General features: G+C 38.7%; 1 protein-coding gene and 1 non-coding gene across 2 annotated transcripts; both read left to right on the forward strand.

The window, feature by feature from the left end:
* The first annotated feature begins 18,281 nt into the window (after positions 1-18,281).
* Positions 18,282-21,140, forward strand: LOC111786655. Its single transcript, XM_023666891.1, has 2 exons — positions 18,282-18,468; positions 20,472-21,140. Exon 2 carries the CDS (start codon positions 20,513-20,515, stop codon positions 20,816-20,818), a length of 306 nt encoding a protein of 101 aa, XP_023522659.1. The 5' UTR covers positions 18,282-18,468; positions 20,472-20,512; the 3' UTR covers positions 20,819-21,140.
* An 818-nt stretch (positions 21,141-21,958) lies between these two features.
* Positions 21,959-22,064, forward strand: LOC111789444. The gene has a single exon (XR_002814342.1). It is a non-coding gene; the product is annotated as a small nucleolar RNA R71 (small nucleolar RNA).
* The last annotated feature ends 1,656 nt before the right edge of the window (positions 22,065-23,720 follow it).

The following is a 23,720-nucleotide window of genomic DNA, read 5'->3' on the forward strand; positions in this document are numbered from 1 at the left end:
TTCCTGGGGTTCTTGTCAATACGTTGAGGAGGGTGTCACTCATTCCATCTTGGAGCAGGTCTGTTGTTGGAACGGTGCCTACGTGCTAGTGGCGGACGGTCAGAGCCTCCTGATTCATGTGAGTGCTTCTGCTCAATTACTACTGGCTCCTTACGTCTTTCTCATCCTTTGGTTTCTCTAAAGCCTTGGCAGTTCTCAAGGCTTCGTTATAGGTCTTTGGGTTGAATGCTTCCAGCATGCGGCGGATTCTTGGTTCCAGACCCATTACAAACTTCTCTGTCATCTTTTCTTCGGTGTCCACCATGGACAGCGCAAATCTCTTGAGTCTCTTAAACTCTCGATTGTATTTCTCCACTGTGAGTCCACCCTGTACCAGATGGGCGAACTCCTGTTGCCTCTTAAGTCGCTCTGACTTAGGATAATATTCTTTAAGGAAGTCCTCCTTAAACCGTTCCCAGTTCATAGGTCCCCCTTCTAGGTTAAGAAGGATTTTGTTATCTCTCCACCATATCTCTGCGTTTTTCTGTAGGACAAATGTTGCGCATGCGACCTTTTGGTTCTCTGGGCACTTCATAGTCTAAAAGGTGGTTTCTACAACTGCAATCCACATTTGGGCTTCTATGGGGTTTTCTAAGAAACCGGCGAATGGTCGAGGGTCATATCTCTTGAAATCCTTTATCCAGTTTGAACATCTAATAGGTTGTGGAGGGTTTACTGGGGCGGAGGCCTGAGCATCGACTTTTGCTTGTGCCTGTGCATGTGCTTGGGCCTGTGCTTGGGCATGTTGGCTGGCTAGTAGATTGGCTTGCTGTGTGGTTACCAGGGTTTGAATTAATGCTTGGATAGACTCACACATTAGCTTAGTATTAGCATCTACTCCGGGCGCTGGGGGTGCAACCTCAGGTGTGGCTTGTGGTGGTAGAGCAGGCTGGGGTGGAGGTTCAGCTTGTAGTGGAGGCACTAAAGGTGGTAGCGCAACTGGTGGTAAAGCTGGGGGCGGCGTAACTGTTACCGACCTAACCTCTGATCCTTCTCGAGGTGGACCCTCTACTGCCACACCTCGTCCTATTCCTCTAAGACGGGGTCGCCCCCATCCTCGTCTTCCTCTTCTTCGTCGTCTGGGCATGGTTCTATAAACCAATATAAGGTTGCTTAAGTCTAAGGCCTTAATACTATGCATATATAAATAACAATATACATACTATACAATACATCATAATACCATATAAGTAAACACTCAACATGTTATACATCATATCACACTCATTAATAAATACTTAAAATATACCATAATTTCAACGGTTGGGTTTTATATCTTAAAACTCATAGTTTGTCAACAAAAACATATTCTATTTTCAATAAAGTTATTATGGATGTTTATTCAGTAAAGATTGTTATTGAATAAATTGAATTTTACGATCATTAATCTAAACCCNCCAGTTTGAACATCTAATAGGTTGTGGAGGGTTTACTGGGGCGGAGGCCTGAGCATCGACTTTTGCTTGTGCCTGTGCATGTGCTTGGGCCTGTGCTTGGGCATGTTGGCTGGCTAGTAGATTGGCTTGCTGTGTGGTTACCAGGGTTTGAATTAATGCTTGGATAGACTCACACATTAGCTTAGTATTAGCATCTACTCCGGGCGCTGGGGGTGCAACCTCAGGTGTGGCTTGTGGTGGTAGAGCAGGCTGGGGTGGAGGTTCAGCTTGTAGTGGAGGCACTAAAGGTGGTAGCGCAACTGGTGGTAAAGCTGGGGGCGGCGTAACTGTTACCGACCTAACCTCTGATCCTTCTCGAGGTGGACCCTCTACTGCCACACCTCGTCCTATTCCTCTAAGACGGGGTCGCCCCCATCCTCGTCTTCCTCTTCTTCGTCGTCTGGGCATGGTTCTATAAACCAATATAAGGTTGCTTAAGTCTAAGGCCTTAATACTATGCATATATAAATAACAATATACATACTATACAATACATCATAATACCATATAAGTAAACACTCAACATGTTATACATCATATCACACTCATTAATAAATACTTAAAATATACCATAATTTCAACGGTTGGGTTTTATATCTTAAAACTCATAGTTTGTCAACAAAAACATATTCTATTTTCAATAAAGTTATTATGGATGTTTATTCAGTAAAGATTGTTATTGAATAAATTGAATTTTACGATCATTAATCTAAACCCAAACTAAGAATACTCTGGCTATAGTATGATTACTTGAACTATATTTAGAGACATAAGAGTGGATCAAGTTCAAGTATATAGTGAAAATGATCTATAGTACAGGGATAAGGCTGAGTACCTTATCCTGGGGACACTATGGATGCGGCCCACATTTGTATATGATATAAACAATATGATCACTAAATTGTACATGTGGAGACATGTGAGTGGGGTCGTCTTATGCAATGAGTATTGCATAAGAACNTGCTTGGATAGACTCACACATTAGCTTAGTATTAGCATCTACTCCGGGCGCTGGGGGTGCAACCTCAGGTGTGGCTTGTGGTGGTAGAGCAGGCTGGGGTGGAGGTTCAGCTTGTAGTGGAGGCACTAAAGGTGGTAGCGCAACTGGTGGTAAAGCTGGGGGCGGCGTAACTGTTACCGACCTAACCTCTGATCCTTCTCGAGGTGGACCCTCTACTGCCACACCTCGTCCTATTCCTCTAAGACGGGGTCGCCCCCATCCTCGTCTTCCTCTTCTTCGTCGTCTGGGCATGGTTCTATAAACCAATATAAGGTTGCTTAAGTCTAAGGCCTTAATACTATGCATATATAAATAACAATATACATACTATACAATACATCATAATACCATATAAGTAAACACTCAACATGTTATACATCATATCACACTCATTAATAAATACTTAAAATATACCATAATTTCAACGGTTGGGTTTTATATCTTAAAACTCATAGTTTGTCAACAAAAACATATTCTATTTTCAATAAAGTTATTATGGATGTTTATTCAGTAAAGATTGTTATTGAATAAATTGAATTTTACGATCATTAATCTAAACCCAAACTAAGAATACTCTGGCTATAGTATGATTACTTGAACTATATTTAGAGACATAAGAGTGGATCAAGTTCAAGTATATAGTGAAAATGATCTATAGTACAGGGATAAGGCTGAGTACCTTATCCTGGGGACACTATGGATGCGGCCCACATTTGTATATGATATAAACAATATGATCACTAAATTGTACATGTGGAGACATGTGAGTGGGGTCGTCTTATGCAATGAGTATTGCATAAGAACAGACCATGAAGAAAATCACTCTCACTTTATAATGTCGTTTACTATTGAGACTGATTTTTTCACTCGATGACCTAAGTAACTCGACTATNTCTAAGGCCTTAATACTATGCATATATAAATAACAATATACATACTATACAATACATCATAATACCATATAAGTAAACACTCAACATGTTATACATCATATCACACTCATTAATAANCTATCCCTAGCTACTAAGTCTACCCCCGAAGGGGTGCTTACATACATTTCATGCAATAAGGGTCCTAATTTGAACCCTGTTTGTACAACAAAAGGCATAGAAATAAAGGAATGCGTAGAACCAGAATCAAATAAAGTAAAAGCAAAATGACCTAAAATGGATAGTGTACCTGTCACCACGACGTCGGACTTCCCAGTGTCCTTGCTCGTAGACGCATAGGCCCTAGCTTGAGCTCGCGATGGTGTTGGTTGTTCCGTCTGCTCTACTACTTTAGGCGGGTTTGGTTGTGCTTCAACGTTTCTGGCCATGCAGTTCACGACGATGTGCCCCTCTTGACCATATCTGTAACACGCTCGGTTGCCAGCCATGCACCTCCCACCGTGTATTCTTCCACAGATAGTGCACCCTTCTTCTCTCCTTCCTCTAGCCCCATCTTAATTCCTGGGGTTCTTGTCAATACGTTGAGGAGGGTGTCACTCATTCCATCTTGGAGCAGGTCTGTTGTTGGAACGGTGCCTACGTGCTAGTGGCGGACGGTCAGAGCCTCCTGATTCATGTGAGTGCTTCTGCTCAATTACTACTGGCTCCTTACGTCTTTCTCATCCTTTGGTTTCTCTAAAGCCTTGGCAGTTCTCAAGGCTTCGTTATAGGTCTTTGGGTTGAATGCTTCCAGCATGCGGCGGATTCTTGGTTCCAGACCCATTACAAACTTCTCTGTCATCTTTTCTTCGGTGTCCACCATGGACAGCGCAAATCTCTTGAGTCTCTTAAACTCTCGATTGTATTTCTCCACTGTGAGTCCACCCTGTACCAGATGGGCGAACTCCTGTTGCCTCTTAAGTCGCTCTGACTTAGGATAATATTCTTTAAGGAAGTCCTCCTTAAACCGTTCCCAGTTCATAGGTCCCCCTTCTAGGTTAAGAAGGATTTTGTTATCTCTCCACCATATCTCTGCGTTTTTCTGTAGGACAAATGTTGCGCATGCGACCTTTTGGTTCTCTGGGCACTTCATAGTCTAAAAGGTGGTTTCTACAACTGCAATCCACATTTGGGCTTCTATGGGGTTTTCTAAGAAACCGGCGAATGGTCGAGGGTCATATCTCTTGAAATCCTTTATCCAGTTTGAACATCTAATAGGTTGTGGAGGGTTTACTGGGGCGGAGGCCTGAGCATCGACTTTTGCTTGTGCCTGTGCATGTGCTTGGGCCTGTGCTTGGGCATGTTGGCTGGCTAGTAGATTGGCTTGCTGTGTGGTTACCAGGGTTTGAATTAATGCTTGGATAGACTCACACATTAGCTTAGTATTAGCATCTACTCCGGGCGCTGGGGGTGCAACCTCAGGTGTGGCTTGTGGTGGTAGAGCAGGCTGGGGTGGAGGTTCAGCTTGTAGTGGAGGCACTAAAGGTGGTAGCGCAACTGGTGGTAAAGCTGGGGGCGGCGTAACTGTTACCGACCTAACCTCTGATCCTTCTCGAGGTGGACCCTCTACTGCCACACCTCGTCCTATTCCTCTAAGACGGGGTCGCCCCCATCCTCGTCTTCCTCTTCTTCGTCGTCTGGGCATGGTTCTATAAACCAATATAAGGTTGCTTAAGTCTAAGGCCTTAATACTATGCATATATAAATAACAATATACATACTATACAATACATCATAATACCATATAAGTAAACACTCAACATGTTATACATCATATCACACTCATTAATAAATACTTAAAATATACCATAATTTCAACGGTTGGGTTTTATATCTTAAAACTCATAGTTTGTCAACAAAAACATATTCTATTTTCAATAAAGTTATTATGGATGTTTATTCAGTAAAGATTGTTATTGAATAAATTGAATTTTACGATCATTAATCTAAACCCAAACTAAGAATACTCTGGCTATAGTATGATTACTTGAACTATATTTAGAGACATAAGAGTGGATCAAGTTCAAGTATATAGTGAAAATGATCTATAGTACAGGGATAAGGCTGAGTACCTTATCCTGGGGACACTATGGATGCGGCCCACATTTGTATATGATATAAACAATATGATCACTAAATTGTACATGTGGAGACATGTGAGTGGGGTCGTCTTATGCAATGAGTATTGCATAAGAACAGACCATGAAGAAAATCACTCTCACTTTATAATGTCGTTTACTATTGAGACTGATTTTTTCACTCGATGACCTAAGTAACTCGACTATAATCCTAAGCTAACTATGAACTCCTGTTTATTCAGAATTATCCTTAGATTTGCATGGGTGAGAGTGTCCCGAGTTCGCCGAGTAATAAGCCTCCTATTTCAAGGGTAAGACTAGGTGAATAGCTGGGGACATAGGGTGCAAGATAGAATTCACTCCTACCCGCTTTTAGGGATAGTAGAGAGGTTGTTCCCTTAAGTACTGACTCTAGGTCTTGAACAAGGGGCCCCACCCTCTCATTGGCCCAAGAGAGATTCTGTTTGGTGGTTGGACCACAAACCAATTATTCATTAGAGGATCAGTGGGACTTAAGGAACAAGAAGTAACTTTAGGGGTAAAAACGGTAAATTTACCAAACTCTAGTTACAAACAACCTGTGAAGGATCGACTTACTAATCATGGTTATATCAAATGGACAGAAATATATCTATAGTGAGGGGAGTGCAACTACTAGGCTATAGTGAAGTGTCATAGTAGTTAACGAATGTTGGTTAACAAGGTTAATGAGTTTAGCCGGTTAATCTCAGATCGTTGGAGCCCATGATCTATAGGTCCATTAGGTCCCCCTGCTAGATCATATCAAACTAAACCTTAGAACAGTGTGACGAGTGAGTTTGAAATGTTCGAACTAAAATTAGGGAATATGCGCTAAATATATACGATATATTAACCGCATTTTGTTTTAATTACGAATTAAACAAGANTTACTACTGGCTCCTTACGTCTTTCTCATCCTTTGGTTTCTCTAAAGCCTTGGCAGTTCTCAAGGCTTCGTTATAGGTCTTTGGGTTGAATGCTTCCAGCATGCGGCGGATTCTTGGTTCCAGACCCATTNTTAATTGTTGAATTAAAATAAAGAAAGTCAAAATTTAGTAATCTCAAATTTGCATGAACATGCAGATANACAAACTTCTCTGTCATCTTTTCTTCGGTGTCCACCATGGACAGCGCAAATCTCTTGAGTCTCTTAAACTCTCGATTGTATTTCTCCACTGTGAGTCCACCCTGTACCAGATGGGCGAACTCCTGTTGCCTCTTAAGTCGCTCTGACTTAGGATAATATTCTTTAAGGAAGTCCTCCTTAAACCGTTCCCAGTTCATAGGTCCCCCTTCTAGGTTAAGAAGGATTTTGTTATCTCTCCACCATATCTCTGCGTTTTTCTGTAGGACAAATGTTGCGCATGCGACCTTTTGGTTCTCTGGGCACTTCATAGTCTAAAAGGTGGTTTCTACAACTGCAATCCACATTTGGGCTTCTATGGGGTTTTCTAAGAAACCGGCGAATGGTCGAGGGTCATATCTCTTGAAATCCTTTATCCAGTTTGAACATCTAATAGGTTGTGGAGGGTTTACTGGGGCGGAGGCCTGAGCATCGACTTTTGCTTGTGCCTGTGCATGTGCTTGGGCCTGTGCTTGGGCATGTTGGCTGGCTAGTAGATTGGCTTGCTGTGTGGTTACCAGGGTTTGAATTAATGCTTGGATAGACTCACACATTAGCTTAGTATTAGCATCTACTCCGGGCGCTGGGGGTGCAACCTCAGGTGTGGCTTGTGGTGGTAGAGCAGGCTGGGGTGGAGGTTCAGCTTGTAGTGGAGGCACTAAAGGTGGTAGCGCAACTGGTGGTAAAGCTGGGGGCGGCGTAACTGTTACCGACCTAACCTCTGATCCTTCTCGAGGTGGACCCTCTACTGCCACACCTCGTCCTATTCCTCTAAGACGGGGTCGCCCCCATCCTCGTCTTCCTCTTCTTCGTCGTCTGGGCATGGTTCTATAAACCAATATAAGGTTGCTTAAGTCTAAGGCCTTAATACTATGCATATATAAATAACAATATACATACTATACAATACATCATAATACCATATAAGTAAACACTCAACATGTTATACATCATATCACACTCATTAATAAATACTTAAAATATACCATAATTTCAACGGTTGGGTTTTATATCTTAAAACTCATAGTTTGTCAACAAAAACATATTCTATTTTCAATAAAGTTATTATGGATGTTTATTCAGTAAAGATTGTTATTGAATAAATTGAATTTTACGATCATTAATCTAAACCCAAACTAAGAATACTCTGGCTATAGTATGATTACTTGAACTATATTTAGAGACATAAGAGTGGATCAAGTTCAAGTATATAGTGAAAATGATCTATAGTACAGGGATAAGGCTGAGTACCTTATCCTGGGGACACTATGGATGCGGCCCACATTTGTATATGATATAAACAATATGATCACTAAATTGTACATGTGGAGACATGTGAGTGGGGTCGTCTTATGCAATGAGTATTGCATAAGAACAGACCATGAAGAAAATCACTCTCACTTTATAATGTCGTTTACTATTGAGACTGATTTTTTCACTCGATGACCTAAGTAACTCGACTATAATCCTAAGCTAACTATGAACTCCTGTTTATTCAGAATTATCCTTAGATTTGCATGGGTGAGAGTGTCCCGAGTTCGCCGAGTAATAAGCCTCCTATTTCAAGGGTAAGACTAGGTGAATAGCTGGGGACATAGGGTGCAAGATAGAATTCACTCCTACCCGCTTTTAGGGATAGTAGAGAGGTTGTTCCCTTAAGTACTGACTCTAGGTCTTGAACAAGGGGCCCCACCCTCTCATTGGCCCAAGAGAGATTCTGTTTGGTGGTTGGACCACAAACCAATTATTCATTAGAGGATCAGTGGGACTTAAGGAACAAGAAGTAACTTTAGGGGTAAAAACGGTAAATTTACCAAACTCTAGTTACAAACAACCTGTGAAGGATCGACTTACTAATCATGGTTATATCAAATGGACAGAAATATATCTATAGTGAGGGGAGTGCAACTACTAGGCTATAGTGAAGTGTCATAGTAGTTAACGAATGTTGGTTAACAAGGTTAATGAGTTTAGCCGGTTAATCTCAGATCGTTGGAGCCCATGATCTATAGGTCCATTAGGTCCCCCTGCTAGATCATATCAAACTAAACCTTAGAACAGTGTGACGAGTGAGTTTGAAATGTTCGAACTAAAATTAGGGAATATGCGCTAAATATATACGATATATTAACCGCATTTTGTTTTAATTACGAATTAAACAAGAAGAGAGAATTAGAGATATTTAAATAAGATTTAAATATTTTAATTATGAATAGGGATTCATAATCAATATGTGTCGGAATTGATTGGTATTGGCATTTGATTTAATGTTAAATATTAATTAAATTGTTTAATTAATCCTTTAATATTATTTTAATTTGAAATTAATTGTTGAATTAAAATAAAGAAAGTCAAAATTTAGTAATCTCAAATTTGCATGAACATGCAGATATGATTATAAATAGACATAAATAGAGTGATCAAGTTACATGAAAAGTCTTCTTGAAAAACTTTGGAGAAATTATCTCAAAACTCTCTCCTTACATATACTAAATTCCTTTCAAGTTTAGTCACTCACTAGATTCCACAATCCCGTTCTAAGACCGAAGAATAGTAGGGAAGACACTAGTGGTAGTTTGAAACTGGTTCGTGAGGAAAAATAAATTTGAACTACAAAAGGTTAGTATTCAAACTCATTGAGTTTTAATGCTTTTGAACATGCTAGCTATTTTATTGATGTATTTAGAGTGCCTAAGATTCAAATTGCTTCTGCATGTGTTATATTAACATCATCATCAACAATACTAACAAGAAAATGCATGCGAGTTCTAAAAGCATCTCCTTTTTTATCTTATGCAAGGTGTATCTGATGGTGACGAGGCATCGATGTTAGGACCATGGATCGTGTCAAGCCTACATCATAGGCTAGTCTACAAAATCTAAAACCTAGAGCTCTGATACCAACTGCAACGACCCTAAATTTCCACATATCCAAAGTCACCACTAACGTCTCATACTCATCTTCAATGCAGAATATAACTCTAAAAATGCTCATCTTAAATAGCGAAAAATTTAAAACTTCAGAATACATTAAACCACTAGAAAACACTGCCGGACTTACGTGTTTCCAACATCATGCTGGAGTTCAAAATAAGATAAAAAAAATAATTACAAATGAAATAATTTAAACAAATGAAATTCAAACACCCTATCCTAACCAAGACTATGAATTTTAAATATGCAACTATCCTATGCACGCGCCACAATCTTTGATCACGATGTCGCTGTCAACCGTAAATGGGCACCTTGCCTTTACCTAAAAAACAATATGGCACACGGCCTGAGTATTTTGAAGAAATACTCAGTAAGTGACCCCACTATAAGGGTCATGCTAATGAAATCAGATGCAATCATGAATTAAGGACCTATCTCTAATCATCATAAGGGTGGCCTCCAGTCTCGGACAAATTGGATGTGTAGTACTTCTCTACACATGACTCACACGTACAATTGTGAATCTCCAGGGCGCTTGCACACCCCCTGGACCCTCTGGTCAAGCTAATCTATAGTGACGTCCGGAGGTCTACAGAACCCCACAGTGTCATGCACCTCATGAACACCCTCATCTGTGCGCGTCCGCACTCGTCATCATATGGTGCGCGTCCGCACTCTTCATCTCTAGGGAAAGTAGTCCTATGCTTATGAACACACAATATGCATGAGGTCCCTCTAAGTCCAATTATACGTCTCTTCTGACACAACTCTCTACTCTCATCTCTTTGTTACACTGTTTAACACGTGCTCCTAGATATTTACATTAGTATCATTTTCATGCTCTTAAGGTTGTGTCCTATGTCGATCTAACGACGTGATGCAATACGGCATACAACATCATAAGACATGTTCAACATGGAAAACATCATCATGTTAATAACATCGTCATGCATACATCATACTTATCATAAAAGCCATTAAGTGCATCAAATGTAACATGTACGTCATGCATCGAAACATAAATAACATACATCACAACACAACGTCATACTCATACATCATCATAATTCATACAATCTTTAGTCTATTCTATAGTAAGACCACTTACTTGGTTGGCCTTGGCCGAAGTACTCTCTAATTAGCTAAACATAAGCTCCCGTTCCTTGAGAGTTGCTTCCTACGTTGTCGGAGTTTGTTTCCTATCACACCATTCGTCACCTTCCGTTAGTATTTCATAACTAACTTATAAATAACTAAATAAATGTTAAATACGGCACCAAAACGCCCTCGATTACCTTAACTAGGGTCAAAAATAGGTCCGGGAGGGTCAGAATGGTGGAACTCGGGCTAAAATTTGAGAATCCGAGCCGAAACAGCTGCTGGGAGTCGCTGGAGCTTCGTCGGAGGGAGGCTGAGCCGTTTGCACCAAGCCAAGCTGAGGGACCGCCTGCACCGCTGTATGCCACGTGGCAATAGCAGAACGTGCCACATCGTGCGGTGGCATCAGGTCAAGGCGCGGGTCGCAATCCAGTTCGGGTCGTCGGCTATAAAAGGCTACTAGGCTGGACTGATCGTTGGGCCTCGGCTTACTTGATCGGGCTGCAGGTGTTTGGGTTGCAGGCCGGTTCGATTCGACCGTGGTTTTGGTCTCAGGTTGGTTCAGCTGAACCATTGGCTACTGGGCTGGATTGAGGTTTGGGCCGAATCGAAATTTGGGCCACGATTTCGCGGGCTGGACTAAGATTGGTTTGGGCCTCAGGTCTGGGTCGCTGCCGGTTGGGCCTTAGGTCTGAGTATTTGATTCGGGCTGACCTAGATCTGATGGATCCTTCTTCCTTACCCGACTTCTGCGCAATTTTCTAGCACATTTTCTCTCTCCTTCCCGCGGTGTTTCCATTACCGATTTCGGTCTCCTTTCTTCCTTTTTCTCTTTGTTTTTCATCCCTCTTTCCTTCCTCGAAGTTTGGTGGCCTAAAAATTCCTAAAACCACATATCTAAGAACGTTTAGGAAAACTCAATTTTTTGACATCGGTTACCGACAACGACGCATACGAAAAGGCACAAAATGTACCTTGAGTTATTGTGCTATCGTTAGGTATCCTTCTCATGATGGTGCTGAGCATTTGGTGTCGGTTTTCGGGTGGTTTGGGACTCGTCGGGAAAAATTGGAAACTCGCCGACGTTATTCAAAATCTCTCTCTCTCTCTCGTATTTTCTTTCTTTTCTCTGTTTGCAAGTATTCTGAGGTGTTCTTGGAGTCTTGGGCTGAAGGCTGAGTGGGGTGGAGTTGTCATTTCGCGTGGGATCCGCAAAACTCGACGGTCGTCGGAAAACTCCCGACTTTTTCGGCGAATGAGTTTTTTTTTTTCTTTTCTTTTTCTTTTTCCTGGGTCATTACATTGCATCCTAATTTTCCCCTTCCTCTAGCCTCATCTTGGTTCATGGGGTGTTTGTCCGTACATCAGGGAGGGTACCTCTCAACTTGTTGAGGGGGAGGTCGGTTGGCATAGCGGGGTCTACATGCTGGTGGCCGATCATCTGAGTCCCTCGAGTGATAGTGTCATTTGCGACCAATAGTAACTAACTACTCTCGTCGTGCCTCATCTCTAGGCTTCTCTAGGGCTTTGGCAGTTCTCAAAGCTTCCTCATATGTCTTTGGATCTATGACTTCCATCGTGCGGCAAATCTCCGAGTGCAGGCCCAAAACAAGTTTCTCGGTCATATTTTGTTTAGTGTCCACCAATGACGGTGCAAATCTTTTCAATTTCATAAATTCTTTGTCATATCTTTCCACTGAGTGTCCACCCTCAATCAAATGGGTGAATTCCTATTGTTTCTTAAGCTGCTCCACTTTGGGATAATATTGCTTTAGGAAGGTCTCCTTAAATCAATCCTACACCATAGTGTTCCCCCTCATGGGTTAATACTATCTTTATTATCCGTCCACCATACTTCTGCGTCCTTTTGCAACATAAATGACGCACAAGGGACATTCTTGTTGTCTAGAAATTCCATCGACTCGAATATGGTTTCCATGGATGAAACCACATCTAAGATTCTATTGGATCTCTCGTAGTACTAGTGAATGGGCGTGGATCGTATCGTTTGAAGTCCAGTACCAATTCGCTCCTCTAACAGGTCGCAAGTTGTTGGCTTGTTAAGTGACCATCATGGCTTAAAACGATTCTCACATCAGATTAGTCCATCCTCATTACTGATCCTTCTCAAGGTGGGCTCTTTTCAGCCTCACCTCTTTCTCTACCTCTAATAGGGGGTCGTCTCCTTCCTCGTCTTCCTCTTCCACGTTCTCTGGGTGGCATAGTTCTAGAAACCAAGATAATATTTTTTAAGTCTAAGACTCACTAATATAAATAACAATATATTGCATAACACAAAATCATACTATAGAATGCAATATCACATCATATTAAGCAATATCACATCATATTAAGCAATATCACATCATATTCACCAATATCACAAAAATAAAGTGCATGTGATTTAANTTTTTTTTTTTTTTGTTTTTTTTTTTTTTTTTTTTTTTTTTGTTATCTTATGCAGGATATATTTGTCGGTGACGGGTCATCGACGGTGGGACCATATAATGTGTCAAGCCTACCTCGTAGGCTAGTCTAAATAATCTATAACCTAGAGCTCTAAGACCAACTATAACGACCCTAGATTTCTGCTACCTAAAGTCGCTATCGTCATCTTAACCTAAGCTCTTATATGGAAATTAACCTAAGCTCTATATGGAAATTAACTCTTAAAACATCATCTTTAAAATCATAATGTCAACATAAGCATAACATCATCATTGAAAACACTAATATGGTCTTGCTTGTTCAAAAACATAATTCAGAAACAAAATTAAAACGATAATAATAAATAATTCACAAACATGAAAAGCATAGCACCCTATTCTAACGTAAGTCTAAAAATTTAAATATGCTACTAGCCTATCCACATGGCATGGTCTCTGATTACGATGTCATTGTCAGCCGTACAGGGGCGCCTTGCCTTTACCAGAAAATAGCACACGACCTAAGTATTTCGAAGAATACTTAGTAAGTGACCCCGCTATAGGGGCCGTGAAAATGAAAATACATGAAATTCATGCTCTAGGGACTTATCGTTAAAATCATCCTAGGGGTAGCCTCCAGTTCAGATTAAATTGGATGTGTAGTACTTTCCACACATGATCCACACGTGCGAGTGTGAATCTCCATGCAGTTTGCACCCCCTAGACCCATCATAGTCGAGCTAGCCATCTGTAGCGACGTCCAGAGGTCAACCCCTGAGTGTCATGTGCGGGATGATTATCATCATCATTGTAGCATACACGTCTGTACTCATCATTGTAAAAGGAGAAGTATCCAGATGTTATGTACACACTGAAATGCATGAGTTTCCTATGATTCCTCGTCTTTAAAACATCTTTATGACACAACCCTATCAGTAATATATGTGCATTAATCTTCATATTATCATCATCAATAACATTAACTAGGGTTGTGTCCTAGGAAAATTATCGTCATAATATAGTATGAAATTTACCGTGTAACAATAAAATAAAATAGAATAAATAAATAAGTAATAATAAGATTGTAACTGATACCATCTCTCCACGAATACGAAGCAACTTCTTCCCCAAATATCTCAACACGTCCTCCAATCAGACAATTCTAAAAAACAAAAAAAAAAATGGTAAATTTCCATGAGAGATGTTGTCATTCCTGGAAAAAGAAAAAAAAAACGTCAGATTTAAGAAAAACGAAAATGACCTTCACCTGTAAAAAAACAAAATGGCCTTCACCATTAGACGCAGATTTACCTGAAAAGAGATGTCGTGTTTAAGGTATACATATTTACCTAGAGAGATGTCGTGGTTAAGGTACACATTAATTCTTTTTAGTTTATCCTAATTTCATTCTAAGAAACCATAACTAATTGTATCTCAAGTAATTATTTACGTGATTTTGTATGAATTCTAGTAAATCAATTAAATTAGAAACTTTTATCCTAATTTTATTCTAGGAAATCAGAACCTATATCTCAGATCTTGACTTCGGTCAATAATTTTGTATGAATTCTGGTAAATCGATTAAATTAGAAACTAATAATATTTGTGAAGGTAAACACAGAATTAAAAGGAGAAAAAAAAAAGAAAAAAAAAAGAAAAATTTAGAATGGATTAAAAATTGGCCAAAAATATATGTGAAAGATTTGAAAATACCTAAAATATTTCTGAACAAAAAATAAAAGATAAAAGATAAAGTAGAGTGCATATACACAGAAAATAAAAGAATTTCACTTCAAATAACTCCATCAAATTACAAAAGAAAATAGAAGGTCAAATTAAATAACAAACATGAGACGGCAACAAAATACAAAAGAAAATAAAAGATCAAATTAAATATCAAATGACAATAAAGTACATAATATTTTCACTTCAAATAACTCCATCAAATTCTTAAGATAGTAATAATAGAAAACGAAATCTTAATCAAAATAGAGTTATATAGATATAGATGGATGTTATAACGTTCCAAGACTTTACTCAAAGTCTTTAATGCTCGCATAAAGTCTAGCACATAAACCATGGTAAGAGTTAGAGAATTGAATATGAAATTGTCATGGATTCATATAGGTTGACATGGATACAAAGGGCAAAATCGAACTTTCTTTAAGGATAAATTGATGACATCCGCCTGAACTAACCAGGTAATTGACCTTACTATAGGATAGGTTAAAAATTGTATGAATTATGATGATGTATGAACTGTGTCGTACGATGCGGTATGATAGTATGTCATGATGTATGAGTTATGACGATGTATGAGCTTTATCGTATGACGTCATATACTAGTATATGATGATGTACGAGTGTATGATAATGTATGAGTTATGATGATGTATGAGTTATGATGCTTGATGATGTGCGTAGTATATATAATGAATGACGTACTTGATATGTTTGATGCACTTTATGGCAATATGATGAGTATGATGATTGCGTGACGTTTACCTTAATATGATGATGTTTTCCATATTGAGCATGTTATATGCTGATGAGTGTCATATTGCATCATGTCGTTAGATTGACATAGGACACAACCCTAAGAGCACGAAAATGATATTAATATAAATATCCACGAGTATGACACAACCCTATCAGTAATATAGGTGCATTAATAAAGAGTAAAGAAAAAGACGTATCAAAGACTGCATTTAGGACAAGGTACAATCACTACAAGTTCGTAGTGATGACATTTGGCCTCACTAATGCCCTAGCTGTGTTAATGGAGTTAATAAACCAAGTGTTCAAGGAATGTCTAGACACTTTTGTGATCATACTCATTGATGACATCCTAGTGTACTCGAAAACGGACTTAGAACACTAGGAACATCTCCGAAAATTCCTAACTACCCTAAGAGAGAACAAGTTGTCACCAGGTTCTCTAAGTGCGAATTTGGCTACAACAAGTCTCTTTCTTAGGACACGTGGTGTCAAAGGACGGTGTATCTGTAGATCCCACTAAGGTCGAACGGCCACAAAGTGGGAACGCCCAACTACGGTAATATCAGTACAGAGTTTCTTGGGATTAACGGGATACTATCGAAGGTTCATGTAGGACTTCGCTAGGATAGCCTCGCCTTTGACACAATTAACGAGAAAAGGAGTACCATTTACATGGAATGATGCTTTGAGGCAAGTTTCCAGAACCTAAAAGAGCGATTGGTAACCACCCTGGTACTCACAGTACCCGAAAACTCAGAAGGGTACGTAATCTATAGTGACGTGTCCAAGAAGGGACTAGGATGTGTGTTAATGCAACGCGGTAAGGTTGTTGCATAAGCATCCCGTCAACTAAAAGAATACGAAAAGAATTACCCTACCCACGACTTGGAGTTGGCCACTGTAGTGTTCGAGCTGAAAAATTTGGCGACACTGCATGTATGGAGAGAAAACTCAAATTTTCACCGACCACAAGAGTTTAAAATATTTCTTCACCCAAAATGAGTTAAATATGAGGCAAAAAAGGTGGCTAGAATTGGTGAAAGACTACGATGTAGATATCCAGTACCACTCTAGAAAAGTAGATATGGTCGCAGATGCTTTGAGTAGAATACTACAGTAATATATGTACATTAAAATATGAGGTAGAGACGCTTTAAGTTCATCATGTCGTTAGTTTCCTATAATTCCTCGTCTTTAAAACATCTTTATGACACAACCCTATCAGTAATATATGTACATTAATCTTCATATTATCATCATCATTAACATTAACTAGGATTGTGTCTTAGGAAATTATCGTCATAATGTAGTATGACATTTACAGCATACTTCTCAACTTAATATGGAAAATAACGTCATATCAAGGAAGTAACATCATCTTACGTCGTCATGTTAACATGCACAGTTATCATCAAGTAACATCATAATCATCTTAAACATCATAAAGCGTCATCATATAACTCATACATGTCATCATACATCATAAATCATCATCAAGGCATCATAAACAAAAAGCATAGACGACATGTGCGGGAGCCACTAGGCATGTGTCGTCACACATCAAACAATTGTCTAGTCTATCCTATAGTAAAGCCACTTACTTGTTTAACCTTAGTCGACATTTCCCTGAATTCGAGTTTTGTTAAGCTTTCGTTCCTTGAAGCTACAACAAACGTCGTCGGGGATCAATTCCTATTAGGTCGTTCATTGCCTTTCGTTAGTATTTCACAATTCAAATATAAACTCAACCTGAAATTGTGAAATAGAGCATTGTATTGACTTTAATTACCTTAATTAGGGTCAACAAAGGATCGGTGTCAAAATTGTTAAATCGAGCCGATTGAGCCATTTTTTAGTCGAAGGACTACACAGAGTCGAGCTGAGCCGTGTAAGCTGAAGGAGTTCTTTTTCTGCAGGGTGACACATGGCACAATAGGGCACTGATCAGTGTGCAGCCTGAGTCGTGTCGAAGTGTGGGTCGTGGCTGTTGTAGGTCTTAGCTGACACGGGTATTGGGCCTCGAGCGTTAGGTTGCTGTAGGTGAGCCAAGTAGGTAGTTTGGATTGGAGAGTTGACGGGTCGAGATCGAAGATGCGTGCGTTCTGAAGTAAAGGATCGGTGTTGCGGTGCTAACGGATTTGGGCCTCGGGTGTGGGCTGCAGGCGTACGCAGGCGACTCGGTGGGGAGTATGGTCGAAGGATTACGTTGTCCAGTGAGTTTTGGGCGTGCGTGCGCTTCTTCAGAGCATTGCCTGAGAACCCCGGCGCCTCGCTGGAATTCTCAGGGCTTCCGACGACTAATAAATATTTTTTTTTAACTAACGTTACATTAAACCTCTATCAACTTTATCCAATCCACTCTGCAATTGAATTTTGAATTATTAATTTATTTACGTTAGATTGAGTTCAAATAAATAAAAAAATTTATAGCTATGAAATTAGAGTTCATTTAACGAATTTAATTTTAAAAATATATTATATTTATTTAATTTCATTAGTATTTTTTTATTATTTAGAAAATGTCTGAACTAGACCCAACCTGACCCGACCCAACCAAATTCATAAACACCCCACCACCGATATCCAATATTAAAACGACTCGAGAAATTTCTCAATTTATGGCAGACCATTTTGTATTATCTAAAAAAGAATAGTGGTTGGAGCACAAAGCATTACAAAGCACAATTATTAATATTTTATTCGTAAGGAAAATAATCGAAGAAGAACGAAGAAGAACAATCTTGATTCTCTCTCCTCTATCGCTCCTTTCTTTCAGCCTCTGCGTATTAAACACTCCATAATAAAGTCTACTCTCAGGGTCTCACTTCATCACACATCCCGCTCTCTCTTCACCTTTTCCCGAATCTTAAGGAGAACAATTACAGGTTCGTTTCTCACATCTTTCCTCCTTTTTCCTGATTCTGATTTTTGTTTAATTCCCAAGTTTCTACCTGGATTTGATGTTCTTTGTTTTCTGATTCAATTCACCTCTGTGTCTTTTATCATTCATCTCTGCTGAATCTAATTGTGAGATTGCCTTCTCTTTTTCTTTTTTTAGGTTGTGATTGATGAGGTTGGATGTTGTTTGATGGTTTCATTTTTCTTTCTTCCTCCATTTCTTAGTGAAGCATTTCTGTTTTAGCCTGTTGATTTGAAGTTTAGGAAATGTTTGTGGTTTCTTTGTTTTAATTGTGATTTTGCAGCCCTCGGTTTTGTTATTGATTAGATTTTATCAATGTGATTCTTCTGATATGTATGATTTCAGTTGATGATTGGTTATGATACTCATAATTACACGCTTTTCTGCCCCTTGCGATTCGATTCTGCTCCCAACTCTGATACTTATTCTAACTTTGATACTTATTCTATTTTAGTCCTTGCACATAGCGGCTTTGTGTTTCTTTTCTTTCTATATAAATTATTTAATACCAACCCAAGTAACTAATCTCAACATAACCTAACTCCTTAAAGTATTTTATCCTTAGCCAAGAGATTAGAGGTTTAGATTCTTACCGTTCATGTTGTTGAACTCGAAAAAAAGAAAAAAACAACATAATGTACAATGGATAGTGGTAAATGGTTTACAGGAATGCATGTATTTACTTGAACAATTGATGTCATGCAGCAAATTTTAATTAAATGACAATGACTAAAGTAGATTTTGATGCGAAGATTAAAGACTAAAGTTTAGTTAAATGACCATGACTAAAACTTTACATCATTGCTGATGACATATAATTGAAGTAATGCCTTGAACTGGTCTTATTTCAAATCAGTTTAATCTAAAAATTCAAAGTTGTAATCATGTTTAAATATATTTGTTTACTGAACTATAGAATTATGTTAAGAAATAAATTCTCTTCAATTAAACTAACAGATCTAGTAAGATGATCTCTAGCAGTCATGGAATGTCATTAATAATTTAATTCTTGTTCTTTTCATCATCTCTTCTTCATCTCCATGTTTGAAAATTTTGAGGCATGTGATGTTGGCCTATACTACTGATCTTCGATTTGCAATATAGTTTTCTGATCTGTTCTGTTTTATCAAATACCAGTTACATTTACAAATATTGGACCTTTTGTGGATTGAGGTAGCTTCTAGGTATTTATGTGCAAGGATTTGTGTAATGGCCCAGATCCACTGCTAGCAAATATTGTCCTCTTTGGGCTTCCCCTCAAGGTTTTAAAATGCGTATGCTAGGGGAAGGTTTTCACACCCTTATAAAGGGTGGTTTGTTCTTCTTCCAACTAATGCGGGACATCATAATATAAGTGGGCGGGTAGATTTTGCTTGATTTTGGCCTAAACAAATGCTAAACCAACCTACTGGTTTAAGGAAAATTTAAAACCAATATCAAAATTGGCTTTTTGGAACGATTAAAGTGACTGCCTAACAAAAACTGATTGAAACCAAACTGATTGAAACTGAAAATATCCATCATATCTGATCCAAACTGATTGAGAGAAGAATATATGGACAGTTCAATTCTCATACTGACAATTACTTTTTGAAATGTCCCAATTTTTTATTTCTTACATTCTGATTGTGGGCATGTTGCCGTTGATCATAATAATGTTAACGGACTCTTAGATCAACCAGGAGGTCAATGGGTTATGCTCACTTTTGAGGAAAGTCATCGAGTTGAGTTCTAATATATAAGATAGATCAACACAACTTGTTCTGTTTATCACACAATCTTCTTGTATGTATGGAACAATGACGAGCTTCGTTTACAATTTGCTTCGTGGTTGGGTGTAACTGTTAAGATTGGTTCCAGTGTTGTCTGCTGTGTACCTTTTTCTACTTCTTTCCTGCTCGGGGGCGCTATAGGTAAATTTCTCAAAGATCTGACTCTCTATTTTGTTCCTTTGACAATGAATTGCAGCTGGGAACTTGAGAGTAGGAGATTGGTGGAGGTGTATAAATATGAGCCTGGCATGTCTTGTATGCAATAGTGTAGAGAGCCCTTCACACTCTTTTCGGAGCTATTCAGTTTCGAGTTCAGACAACGAGGGAAGATGTAACTCGATGGCTAACTGTCTAATTTGGAGACCATCTTTCCCTCCAACACACCACCCATCATATGCAGCATCAGCCAAGGTAACTCCCCATCCAAACATTGTGATCAGTGACAGAATGGATGGTAACCCAAGGCTGGTGCGGAGCCGAGCAGTAAGAAGGGACCTGGTACGGGACTGGAACTTCGACGAGGTGGTTGTAGTTCAGCATTAGTAAGTTTGATGAGAGTAGTAGGGTTTTGAAATGGGTGGTTATGGCCTGCAAAGATGGGGCTTCCTATGTACTTATGTTTTCTTGTGGTTACAACTGAACTCACACTTCCATTGGAAGAGTTTGCACATTTGTAAGCACGAGAAAATGGGATTTAGAACTTTGTTTATATATTACCTATTTACTACTGATTCATAGGAGGCAGGCAGGGTTGGGATGGGGTTAATTAGGTTTGTAAACTTGGATGGAATTATGGTTTCAAAGATTTCCATGATATACACCAAGTTTATTTGCATATAAAACAAATAAGGAAGTGTTTAGAACATTTGTTTGTCCAGAGCTTCAAAGCTGCCCCTTCAAAACTCTTCAAACTTGTTTTAAATTTGGAGAAAACGGTTGACTATGGGTTTTGGATTTGAAAAAGGTTAATTTTGGACTCCATAGTTTCTTGGATCTGTTTCTCCTGTACTAGGAGGGTAACTTTCTTTGGAGGGTAACTTTCTTTAGGTGGCATTTGTTGATTGCACGAGTTTTGTCTCTTTTATGAGAAATTTGGATGGTTTCTCCACTCTCGGTTGTCTTTGAGGAGGGGTTGTTTGGGTGGTTTCTCCACTCTCGGTTGTGTTTGAGGAGGGGTTATTCTTCTAGTTGCCCTGATTAACTTGATTTCCGACATAAAAAAAAACTAAGGTTGAATTACTTCAATATTGGCCAAAAGTGTGTTCCTGTCCACAATATATACAAGATTCAGCTTTTGGTTGAGTCATTAGAGCTGCAACTTGGACATCTCCACAATATACACAAGATTCAGCTTTTGGTTGAGTCATTAGAGCTGCAACTTGGACAAGTGCTTTAGTCATTGAACCCGTCCGAACACTAGAATTTGTAGAATATTAGTCATCGAAGCTAATTGATCGTTAATAGAGGTCAAAGCATCAACTTTAAGTACTCCTCGGGTCTTCTTTCTTGGATTGCTCATCACATCAACCCACTAACCAATGTTAGATGCTATTCTTTCTAAGATCTCATAAGTTTCATTGTACGTCTTTGACAAGATAACTCCATCTCCATTTGCGAAACATTCACCACTTGGGAGTAATATTCAGTTCATTGCAGAAAGTCTTCATTTGGATACAATGGGATAGTCCATGATGAGGAAATTTTCTAAACATCTCTTTAAATCTCTTCCAAGCCTCACTTAGTGTCTCATCTTCAAACGGTTGAAAAACAACTATTTCATTTCTGAACCGTGCATTTCTAATGGGTGAGAAGTACTTGATCAGAAATTTCTACTAGACTATTCCAAGATTCAATTGTTTGGGAGCTAATCACATTTTTATCCACTCTTGGAATCATAGTCACTCACTCCCAAAAATGATTTTAAATGTAGATGGGGGATCTTCTAACGGTAGTCCATGGAACTTGCCCAATGGTTTACACATTTGAAATATTATGAGCTTTAGCTCAAAAGTAGTTACTTGCATTTCAAGTTTGATAATACAGGGATTTAGCTCCTCTATAGTTGGGTGTGCATATGCTATGATTGCTATTTCTCTGTCATGTGCTAAATGAATAGCATCAGTAGAGGACCCTCTTGTATGTCAACCCCCTATTATTCAAAATTATATTAATAATCATGGATTTCATATAATATTAAATTATAAATAAAATAATCAAATTATTAATTACAAGTTTTAGGACATAAATCACGACAACAAATACTTAGGTAAAGTGGTCAACTCAATTATTAATAACAACTCTTTAATAAACTAAAATAAAATCATCAACATGCATTAACTACGTAGAACTCTCCTATCTCCTTTATAAGATTTATCTCTCCAAACACATTGATTTGATTAAGAAAAGAGAGTAAGAGATTAGAGAATTATTAAGCTTGTTGTTATCCTTCAATGGAAGTTTTCCTCTTTTGAGCTCTCTTGTCCCGATCCTTGCCTTAAGCTATCCTTCTTAATCCATTTTTTTCTTTTTTTCTCATTAGTTGTAACGACCTTAGACTTTTGTTAATCTAAAGTTGCTACCGTCATCTTAATCTAAGCTCTTTTGTGGATTTAACTTAAAAAAGCATGACATGAATCCCCAGGTGGTTCACACTCCCCTAGACCTATCATAGTCGAGCTAGTTGTCTGTAGCAATGTCCGGAGGTCAGCAGACCCTTAAGTGTCATGCGAGGAATGAGCACCATCATTATTGTAGTGTACGCGTCCGTACTCATCATCGTAAAAGAAAAAGTAGCTCGATTTTGAGGTCCCTATGGTTCCTATGGTTTCTCATCTTTAAAACATATTTATGACACAACCCTAATTCCATCCTTATATTACTATAAGTACTATATGTGCATTGGTCTTCATACATTCATCATCGTTAGCATTGACTAGGGTTGTGTCGTAGGAAAATAATCGTCGTAATGCAACATGACATTTAAAATACCATTTCATCTTAAAATGGAAAATAACGTCATATTAAGAAAATTTCACAATCTTTCATTGTCACGTTTTCATGCATCATTATCATCATAGAGAATGTCATCATTTAACAACATCATAATCATCATTTAACAACATCAGAATCATCATATAACTCATTCATGTCATCATACGTCATATATCATACATCATCATCAAAGCATTATAGATATAAAGCATAAATGACACGTGCAAGGGCCACTAGGCACGTGTCGTCATACATCAAATAATTGTTCCAACCTATCCTATAGTAAGACCACTTGGTTGGTCTTAGTCGGCGTATTCGCTAAAATTCAAATACGCTTGTCTTCTATTCCTCGAAATTGCTCCAATTATCGCCGGGAGTCGTTTTCTATTCCATTTTGTTTAGGGCATCATAGCAACCTTAATTACCTTAATTAGGATCAAAATCAGCTTCAGGA

This window comes from Cucurbita pepo, chromosome LG02 (genome assembly GCF_002806865.2).
Source record: "Cucurbita pepo subsp. pepo cultivar mu-cu-16 chromosome LG02, ASM280686v2, whole genome shotgun sequence".
Classification (NCBI taxonomy): domain Eukaryota; kingdom Viridiplantae; phylum Streptophyta; class Magnoliopsida; order Cucurbitales; family Cucurbitaceae; genus Cucurbita; species Cucurbita pepo.

What these genes read in the sequence shown, in the direction of transcription:
- LOC111786655 (XM_023666891.1), top strand. Translation starts at nt 20,513, where the DNA reads ATGAGCCTGGCATGTCTTGTATGCAATAGTGTAGAGAGCCCTTCACAC.